The 10,560-nt window shown below is 52.7% G+C and overlaps 1 protein-coding gene across 3 annotated transcripts in view; it reads left to right on the forward strand.

Moving 5' to 3' along the window:
* The first annotated feature begins 5,818 nt into the window (after nucleotides 1-5,818).
* DPF1 (double PHD fingers 1) overlaps nucleotides 5,819-10,560 on the forward strand; it is a 12,289-nt gene continuing 7,547 nt past the window's right edge. For 2 of the 3 annotated variants that reach the window (XM_069078588.1, XM_069078589.1), the window contains exons 1-3: nucleotides 5,819-5,850; nucleotides 8,859-9,019; nucleotides 9,202-9,309. In XM_069078588.1, coding sequence (XP_068934689.1) covers nucleotides 5,819-5,850; nucleotides 8,859-9,019; nucleotides 9,202-9,309 — 301 coding nt within the window. Of the gene's footprint in view, nucleotides 5,851-8,858; nucleotides 9,020-9,201; nucleotides 9,364-10,560 lie in introns of all 3 variants that reach the window. The other variant, XM_069078587.1, reaches the window with a different exon arrangement.

Raw genomic sequence — 10,560 nt, forward strand, 5'->3', positions numbered from 1 at the left:
AAGGAAGCCAGAGAAGCCAAGAGTCGATGAAGAGGGAAAACATTCTGGGAATTGGAGACAGTCAGAGGAAATGCCTAGAACTGAGAGATGGAGTATCCTGTAATATTTCTGTGCAACAGAAAGTGCCACTGAACCGAAGACTAGGTGGGAGCAAGTAAGGTGGAAGACTAGAAAGGTAAGCCAGAGCTAGATTATAAAGGACTTTGAACACCAAATACAGGAAATCCTATTTGATCTTGGAGGTGATAGGGAGACACTGGAGTTGATTTTGCTGGGAGTGGGGGATGTGGTAGAACCAGAATTTTTTGTCATTTTAGTGGAAACTCACATTGGTAACTGAATGAAGGGTAGATTGAAGTGGGAAGAAGCTTGAGGCAGGCAGACCTACCAGCAGGCTATTGCTATAGTTCAGGTGTGAGGTGATGAGGGCCTGCTGAAGAGAGGAGGGCAGAGATATTGTAAAGGGTAGAAATTTAGGAAGACCTGAGTTAAAATCTGTCCTCAGATATTTATTAGTTGTGTGACTCTGGGCAAGTCTCATAACCTCTGTCTACTTTGGTTTTCTTATTTGTAAAGGGGGGGGAGTAATAGTGCCTACTTTCCAAGGTTGTTGTAAGAATAAAATGAGATACAGTAATATTTATGGTGTATTTTGCAAACCTTAATACCCTGTGTTAATGCTAATTATTATGATCATTTCACAAGGTTTCGAGGTCATCTGGTCTCTGGAGATCCACCCCTCTCTCCCTCACTGACCCTTTCTCCCACTTCCACCAGAGTTCCAAACATATTCATGAAAAGGAGAGTGGTTGGTCAACTATTTTTTCCCCCCAAGAGAAGATACAAGGATTTCTTCTCCCTAGATTGTGGAGTTTCCCTGCTTCTGGACTCAAGGCCTTCTTGCTTTTTAACCTGAACTTGAACACAAGGGGGAGGAGGAGAGTAGACAGCATTCCCTGGTTTTGGTTTGAGAAAGAAAAATACCAGAAGGTGGCGCTGTGATACTGAGCTCCCTGAGGGCCTCTGAAAGAGAAGGAGGCCACAAAGCAAGTTGTTAACATAGCATTCCAAGGGACTTTCTAAGTGAGAAGGAGGCCACAAGGGGGAGATATTACACTATGTTCTATTGGAATGGGGGGGGGGGGGGAAGGGGAAGACATGTAAAGTGGGGCACCAAGGATAGGGACAAGAGGCTGACTAAGGGTTTTCCATTAGTAGCTGTGGAGATCTGAAGCATGGGGAGAATTTTTTTTTTTTTTGTGGTGGTGGCAATGTTTATCTTGTTCTCACTCAAGACAAGAGGGATTCTTAGGAGGCTGAGAGCAAAGGGGGTGAAAGTGGAGAGAGGGAGAGGAGAGAGAGAGAGGGAGGGAGGGAGGAAAGGAGGGAGAGAGAGGAGAGAGAGAGGGGAGAGAGAAGAAGAAGAAGAAGAAGAAGAAGAAGAAGAAGAAGAAGAAGAAGAAGAAGAAGAAGAAGAAGAAGAAGAAGAAGAAGAAGAAGAAGAAGAAGAAGAAGAAGAAGAAGAAGAAGAGGAGGAGGAGGAGGAGGAGGAGGAGGAGGAGGAGGGAAGTTCTCTGGCCTAGAATCAGCCAATGGCTTCAGTAAATTTTCAGCAAAGGATACAGGGGACTGAGAGCCTGTTGCTAGGTAAGGAAAGGACCTGAAAGTGAGTATGGGAAAAAAGGCAGAACAGAAAAAAATAGGGTACCCGGGGTTCCATAATGGGATGGAGTCATTCCTGACTTTTTCTAGGTCTTTAACTCATCTTCCTACTACCTACATTGATGATTATCAAATTCTTTCAGCTCTGACTTCAGTCCCTGTATCCAGATCTTCATTTCCAAATCCCTGCTGAGTAATCTCCCTGCCCCTTCACACTCAACAGGTCCAACCAAGTAACTATTGAATCAAGAAGCACCAACTTTGTGCCAGATACCACGCTAGGCACTAGGCTTACAAAGACAAAAGAATACAATAGCCCCTGCCCTCAAGGGATTGATATATGATGGAGGAAGATATGTACAAATATAATAATACTCACAAAAAGGATAAGACAAGGACACATTAATTTCTGGTGTGTGGCGGTGGTGGGATGGGAAGCACTAGCTCCTAAGGGATCAGAAAAGGACTCAGGTCACTTTGGGAGGTAACAAGGGAGCTGGGCTCTGAAGAACATTAGTGCTTCCAAGAGGTAGGACATCATAGGAAGGGGAAATCACTTGTACAAAACCAGGATTGTAGAGAACACCATGTGTGAGCAGCAAGGCCAGATCAACAGAACCAATCAATGGGCGAAGAATAAGAATGTGTGATAAGTCTAGAAATGCAGGCTAAAGTAAGGCTGTGAAGAGATTGAAAAGCAAGCAGAAAAGTTTACATTTTATCCTAGAGGTAATGGGGAGTCACTGAAATTTATTGAGCAAGTCAGTGGCGTGGTGAGACCTGTACTTTTGTAACATCAGTTTGGCTGCTGTTTGGAAAATGGACTGAAGTAGGGCCAGGAAGCAGGATCAACACCTTGGCCCCAAAACTATTCTTCCTCCCCCTCTTCTCTTCCCAGTTTGGTATAGGATTCACCCTAGGGGCCTGGAGACAATGCAGATAGGGGTTTGTTACATAGTTGTTGGCATGTGGGTTCCCTACCACACTTTGAGCTCCTTGAGAGCAGTGACTGTTTGGTTTTTGCTTTTCTTTGCATGCCTAGCTCTCAGTACAGTGCTCTACGCTTAATAAATTGACAAATAAGTTGACTGTCTGAAAAGACAAACTCTCTGAAGGGTGGAGTGTAATTTCATCTCTAAGCCCCAGGCTTTTATTTTCCCTGTGCTCTCTCCCTTGTTTATTTCCCTATGCTTTATTTTTCATTTAGGAACTTAGGCCCTAGATCATAGTGTGCTCTGCCAAGAAGTGTGTGTGTGTGTGTGTGTGTGTGTGTGTGTGTGTTTGTGTGTGTGTGTGTGTCCAGTGTTCTCCTGTGGTGGGTGGGGAATCTTCCAGTTCTGGTGTCCTTAGCTGTAGCAGCAAGCACCCCAAGTGTCTCCAGGGTGGCTGCCAGCACAGGTTCTTGGATCTGCTTTGATAAAGGAAAGTAACTCAAAATGGGTTAACAAGCTTACTTTAATCAGTCAAACATATGTATCATTTATGTAGTTCAGGGGAAAAAGGTCAGCACCCCAAACTTCAGAATATACAGACAGAATTATCAAGACAGAGGAACAGATCAAGTAGACAGTTTCCAAACTCTCCAACCATTACATCCATACCAAATCAACATCTGGGTTTCAACATCTGGGTTTTCAAAGCTGGGGGTCTCTCAATAATGGCTTCCCAGAGTCCAGATCAAACCACAGAACACTTCTCAAAGTGAGCCCCCAAAACAAAGCCTCAAATCAGGGTTTATATAGCCTTCTCCTGGCTCAGAGAATGTAACAACCTTCTGGACCCACTGGCCAATTAAAAAGTATCTACTGAAAAACAAGCCTCCCACCCCAGGCTCCAGGTGCACTTTAGCCTAGGGGCAGGGAAGATCTTAAAAATTTGCATTCCCATTACATTAGCTTCCACTGACTCTCTTAAGAAGTCAAGAGAGTAGGAGAAGTTGGTGTAGTAAAGAAGGATCAGCTTTGTTCTGCTTGGTCCCAGAGGATAGAACTTGGAGTAGTGGGAAGAACCTGCAAAATAGTCCAATTTAGCTTTGAGGTTCAGAAAAACTTCCTAACAATGAGGGCTGAAGCAAGGTGGAATGACTGGCTTCCTCTCAGGTGACTGGATGGATTTCTCCTTTCTGAAGGAAAGAAATCCCTGGCTTAAGAAGACATGGGCAATAATAAGTTAAAAAAAAAAAAAAGAGTTAACGATTTAAAAAGTAAAGATGAACTCTGTCTTCAAACAAAATCTGGATGACCACTGGTTAGATATGTAGAGGAGTGGCTTGTCCAGGAAGGACTCAGAATCAGGATGGATTTTGACTTTCCTGACAACTCCAAAATGCTGTGATTCTTCTGGAGGGAGAAGCTCCTAGGCATTAAAGCAGCTCAAGGGGCTTTCTTAGAGGAAAGGGAAAAAACTACCTGGGAATCTAGAGAGAATAGAAGCTTAAGATGAAAAGTTCATATATAGGTTGGGGAGGTACACACACAAAGACACACAGGCACATGGAAACACACTTAGAAAATCTGGTGTAGCAAAGAACCCCAGGCTTAGGTCTCAGGAAACTTATTTCAAATGTGACTTTGGGCAAAGATCTCTGTGGGCTTCATTTTCCTCATCAATCCAGTTATGGAGTTGGGCTCCATAAACTCAGATGTCCCACTAAACTCAATGTAAGTGTCAGACTGGGGGAGTTTGTCTCAACTTTCCTCCCCCAATCCCTTCTGGGGACTACAGACTTGCCCCTGGCAAAGGATTCAAGATGGAATGAGAAGAGTTCAGGATTTGGAGTTTGGAGTTCAAATCTTGGCTCACTTACTACTGCAACGGATTTTCCCTCTTTGGGCTTCGATTCCCCTTGTTTAATTGGACAACTGGGCAGGGGGTGGGGAACTGTTGGAATAGGTGGTCGTTAAATTCTCTCTTACAGTTCAGATGTTCTGGGTTATGTCATTCTCACAAGCCTTCGCACGATTCAGGACTGAGGACAGCTCCCAGGGCCGCCCCCTGCCGGAGGTCTGTTCCGTTACTAGCCTTGAAGTCTGAGAAAGACGGAGGATTGTCCAGCTTTGAGGCAGGCCCAGAGGCATGCTCCCACTCTCACCATAGGGACCTTCTCTCTTCCTTTAGTGTGAGCCCCACAATTTAGTTTGGGGTTCTGGAGAGTTTCCTAAGGGAGCAGGGGGTGGGGGAAGGACGGGTGTCTCATCTCTCCAAGCAGATTAGAAATTATTTAGATACTCAAACCCCTTTCATTTTTACAGATGAGGGAACTGATGAAGTGGGGGGGGGGGTGGAATAGGAGAAATGTGTCCAGGATGACACAGGGAGTATATAACCTAGTTGAAATTGTAAACCAGGGTTTCTGCCTTCGAACTAAGCGCTCTTCACTCGCTTCCACTTCACTGGGCTGAATCCCAGATAAGTCACTCACTATTCTCTGCCCTGGGCACGGGCCGCTGGCCTGCTAGAAGGGATTCTCAGATAGGAGGTCCTGGGGGACAGGGTGTGGGTGATATAGAGATCAGAGCGGGGATGCCTATAGAGCTGGGTCTCCTGGAGGTGGGTTTTGGGGGCACAGGATTCCTATACATCCCCTCTACCCCCACATAACCTAACTTGGCCGGAAGGGGGACGTTGTGTCTGTTGGAGAGCTCCTAGGAAAGGATGCTCAGCCCTCTTTCGGCACTCCTCGCCCGGTACCTCGGCTGCCCAATCGGCGCCCTGGGGGAGTGGGCAACCCGCAGGGCAGCCGGGATTTGGAGTTCTCCCAGGTTGGCCCCCTCCTCACCCGGGTGCTTGAAAGAACTCCATCTCCCAACGTCCCCCGGGAGGTTCGGAGATTGGCAGACCCAGCCCACCCCTTTCCCCCTCCCCCGCGCCCCCCCTTCAGGCCCTGATCCCCTCCCCCCTCCTCCTTGGCCGCGGCCCCGCCCCCCGGCCCCGCCCCTCCCCTCACCGCAGCCGAAGAATGAATGAAATTGTAGCGCGCTGGGCGGCGGAGCAAGAGCAGGAGGAGGAGGCGGCGGCGGCAGCGGCGGCGGCGGCGGCGGCGGCGGCGGCGGCGGCGGCGGGGGTCGGGCACGGCCAGCGGAGCGCGGGGCCCCGGGGGGCCGGAGCCGGGTCCCGAGGGCCGAGTGGCTGCGGCGCCGGGGGCGGGGAGCGGGCCATGGCCACCGCCATCCAGAACCCCCTCAAGTCGTGAGTCTCCCCCTTCCATCCCATCCTCCCTCCCTCCCTCCTCCCACCGGGCACCGGGCTGGGCACGGCGGGCAGAGCGGGGACAGGAGCCCTGGAGCCTTGTGTCTGCCCCATATCCCTTCCCGGAGATTGATGGGTGCCACTGACACCTGGGCGCCCTCCGCCTCCCCCCCTTCCCCCAAGCCTTGGGATTGATAGGAGCGGGGGATTATTGGGAGGGGGAGGGGGGATGGGCACGGTTGGCAGCCGAACCTGTCCCCCTCCACCTTCCAAGCCGTCTCTATTGTCGCCACCCTCAGTGCAGGAATTTGCAGATCCCCGAGTCCGGGCTGGGGGCGGGAAGGGAAGTGGATCTGCTGGAGGGGGGGGTTCACCATCCCCGCCAGCCCTAAGCACTGGTTCTGGGACTCGTTACCCTGCCAGCCTCCAAGGCTGTGGAAGGGAACTGGGAGCCGGAACCGCCTGGGCCCCCCCCCCACTGTGGACCCTCCAGTATAACGGGGCGGGGGCGCCCCCTTCCCTTGCTCCACAGGCTCCTCCCCCAGGAGTGACAGGCGCGTGCCCGGCAGAGGGGGAGGAGGCTGGGGAGTGGCGCGTGCCCGTGGGTTCTCGGGGACGCGGAGGCGCACAAAGGGGCCCCGGGACAGCCCCCCTCCCTGGCCCACCCCGTGAGCTTGGAATTGACCTTGGGGTTGAAGGGGTGCGAGGGTCAGAGCGAGGCCGTATGAGACTGAGGGCAAGCAGCGGGAGGGTTGGGGGTTGCTGGGCTTCCTGGAAGTCTCTGATCCCTGTCTTTTCTGTCTCTGCCTCTGGGAGATGTAGAAGCTAGGGGCCGGGCGACCGAAGGGGGGTGGGGGGCGCGACCGTGCACGCGCCAGCACGTGTGGCCTGTGTGCGCGCTCTGCGGGTCTGTGCGCGCCCTGGCTGCTTGTAAGCTGTGTGAGTCTGTGATTGTGTGGGAATCTGTGCATGTAAATCAGGAGGCCTTCCTCTGTGTGTGTGTGTGGTGTAGGGGGGACCAGTTGTCTCCGTGTGTCCCAATGTGTATGTCTGTAGTCAGTGTTATCTGTGTGCATCAGTGTGTTGTGTAGAGCTGTATCAATATAATTGTGTTGTATGTATTGTGTTTGACTGAATGTTGTGTAATTGTGGATTGTGTGTGGTAGCGGGACCCTGGGTGTCAGTATATGTGGCTCACACATGCACCCACTACACATAGTGTCCACGTTAGTGCCAAGATAGGAGTCTGTCTCCGGATTTTCACCTGACCCAGGCCTCACACCACTCTGTCCCCATCCCCCACGAGCTGCCGGGCCTCTCCTTCCCAGGACCAGACCTAGATTTGGCCTCTAGTGACAGCACCGACCCCCTCCTCCACCTTCCGCCCCGCCGCCCCCGCACTACATTTCCCAGCATGCCCCGGGGAGTCCCTCTCCCCCCCCCCCCCCCACGTTGGTTGATGTCCCCGCCCTCACCCCCACCCCGAGAATGAATGGAGTGGCCGCCAGGGCCAGGGCGCTGCAGACCCCGGAGCTCTGAGGTGACCGGGGCCACGGTCGGGCCAGGTGCAAGATGGCCACGGTCAACCCCAGCCCAGTCCGGTGGTGAGCCCGGCACCTCCGCCCCATCCTATCCCACTGGGCGGGGGCTGCAGAGCGTGTCTCAGAGTGGGATTGTGTATGTATGTGTGTGTGTGTGTAGGGGGGATTGTAATTGTGTCTCCTGTAATTGTTGTGTGCTTGTCTCGTGTGGCTGTGTTTGTAACGGATATTTGTGCATTCATCTTGGTGGATTGTGTTACCAGCGGTTTGGGCTTCTGTGAATCTTCAAGTGGCATTGTGTTCATCTGTATTCCAAAACAATTCAACAAACGCCTATCGACCACCTACTGTGTACAAGGCCTTTGGTGTGGTTGTCTTTCGGGGACCCTCAGTGTCCTCATCTGTCAAATGGGGACGCGAATTCTTCCTCTACCTGTCTCGGTTCCAGAGGAGAGGGGGGAATGGTCTTCTTTTGCTCTCAGTGTAATTTGGTGACCCCTTGACCCGTATTTGGGATTGTGTAGGTGAAACAATGGTATCGGATTAGCATTTCTGCAAAATCCCTTCCATTTCGAGATACCTGGGGGAGGAGGGAGTGAGGCTAGGATGGGGGGGGGAGGGCGGTAACTGTCTGGTTTTGTGTCCTCCGGGTAGAACACCAGAGTGTAGGGGTAGTCTACGTTCCGTATATATGCGTGTATGGTGTGTGTGGGGGGCGTTGTAGGAGAGTTAAGGGAGGGGGCAGGGACTGTGCTAACGCTCACCCTCCCCCCCCCCATCCCCACCCGGGGACATTCGCGCTGCCGGGGATGCCTGCGGGCGTGGGCACCACCTAGTGCTCAGCCGCCGGGGAGAGCGGGTCAAGCTGTCTGAGCCTGGCCAGGGGAAGGAAGGGCTCTACCCCTCTCTCCGCCCACTGAACGTCCGCCCAGGCACCATCCCAGACTTTAGCTCCTCCTCTTTTTTCCCATCCAAATATGCCAGTAACTCCCCAAAGTTTCAAGGCTACCACGATGTTCCAGGACACTTCTCCCGTGCCCGCACACTAGCACAGTCCAGATGTTCTAGGCCCGAACCCCGGCTTGCCAGCGCCTCCCAGACACTCCAGGCCTACTCTCTAGCACCAACTACTTTTCAGTCCCGGCCCCTCTCCCCACCATCCGTTCCAGAACCCTCCCCAAGTTCCAGCTTTCTCCAGATATTCTACACCCGGAGATTTTGGTGTTTCCTCCATTTCAGTGACTCCTAGAACCTCCAGTGCCTGGGCCATATGTCCCAGCGCCTTTCCGCAAGCCTGCCCAGCTGGGGCCCAGGGGCCACCCGAACGTTGGCACCGGACCCAGGTGTTCCGGTACCCCCCGGCGTCCCGGGGCGCTCCCGGAGGTTCGGGGACCCCCCGACGTCCAGTCCCCAGGCCCAGACCTGGAGGCATCTGCTCGGCTGACCCCGTGTGCCTTGCCTCCACAGCCTGGGAGAGGATTTCTACCGCGAGGCCATCGAGCACTGCCGCAGCTACAACGCGCGCCTGTGCGCCGAGCGGAGCATGCGCCTGCCCTTCCTCGACTCGCAGACCGGGGTGGCCCAAAACAACTGCTACATCTGGATGGAAAAGACCCACCGAGGGCCGGGTGAGGGAGGGGGCGGTGCCTGTGGGAGGGGCGGGGCGGGGGCGGGGCTCGGAGGCCGGGCTGGCGGCGGCGGCGGAGGTGCTGGAGGTGGAGAGGATTAAAAGGGACGAGGTGGGGACCAGGGGAGGGGGAGGAGGCAGATGTCTCAACGGCCTCCCCACCTTCGCCCCTCTCCCCTCCAGGTCTGGCCCCTGGACAGATCTACACTTATCCGGCCCGCTGCTGGAGGAAGAAAAGGAGACTCAATATCTTGGAGGACCCCAGGCTGCGGCCCTGCGAGTACAAGATCGGTCCGTGGGGGGCCCCCAGCCCAGCCCCTGCCCCCAGTGTGAGCGTGGCCCAGCGTGAGCACCTGAGCCTATGTCTGAGCGTGTGCGGCCCCCAGGGCCTGTGTTGGTGGTATTGAGTCTGGGGGGAGAGGCACCCGGGGTGCTCTGGGTGGCAAGTTGTCAGAAATAGCAGAGGCAGCTTAGAATGAGACGGCCTCGGGGCCATCAAGTCCGAGGTCACACCGAGGTAGGGTCTGAACCCAGGTCCTCTGGCTTATCTTGTCTCCGTGCTAACGTATTAACTGGCAGTCACTAAGAATCAAGAGTGACTTAACAGTGCTGGAATCAGGAAGACCTCCATTCAAATCCTGCCTCAGACAATCCTGGTGAGATCTTGGGCAAGTCAAGTTCCTCAGCTGAAAATGGTGATAAGAATAGCACTTAATCCAATAGGGTTATTTGGAGGATTCAATGAAATAATGTATGTAAGACACCGCCAAGAGCTAGATGGAAACTATTCTGCTAATGTGGTTGTGTAAGTGATTGTGTGTGTGGTTGTGTGATTGTGTGTTTGTGGTTATGTGTGATTGTGTGTCTGTGGTTGTGTTGTGACTGGCTGATTGTGTCTATGTGGTTGTGTGTCTGTGGTTATGTGTGGTTTTGTGTCTTCATGGTTGTCTGTGGTTGTGTGATTGTGTTGTGTCTGTGTAGTTGTGTTGTGATTGTGTGTGTGGTTGTGTGTCTGCATGGTTGTCTGTGTGGTTGTGTGCGATTGTTTCTGTGATTGTGTGGTTGTGTGTCTGTGGTTGTTGTGTCTGTGTGACTGTGTGTGGTTGTGTGTCTGTGTGGTGTCTGGCAGGGTGAAATATACATGCTCAGAAAGCATTCACAAACATGTGTACTCTGTGCAAAGCCATGCCTGTGATGGTGTCTCTGTGTGGTTGATTGCAATTGAGTGTATGAGAACTCAGAATTGAGGGCCTCACTGCATCTCTGAGGGTATGTCCCTAAGGATGGCCTATGGGAACATCTAAGCATCTGTCTTAGTTCCAGTCTTAGTGTGTCCTGCTGTGAGCATTTCAGAAGGTGCCCCAGTATTTTAGGTCAGGACCCAGGACATATTGTCTAGAGAGACTCCATGGGGTGGGGGTGGGGGGTAAATGTGTGTATGTGTGTGAGAGAGAGTGTGGGGGAGGGGGGAAAAGGAGAGGGGTTGAGAGAAAGAGGGGGGATAAAGGGAATGGGAGAGAGAGATGGAGAGAGGAGAGAAGG

This window comes from Petaurus breviceps, unplaced genomic scaffold (genome assembly GCF_028583685.1).
Source record: "Petaurus breviceps papuanus isolate PSGF00001 unplaced genomic scaffold, PetGlider_PUasm1.0 91041, whole genome shotgun sequence".
NCBI classification, from domain to species: Eukaryota; Metazoa; Chordata; class Mammalia; order Diprotodontia; family Petauridae; genus Petaurus; species Petaurus breviceps.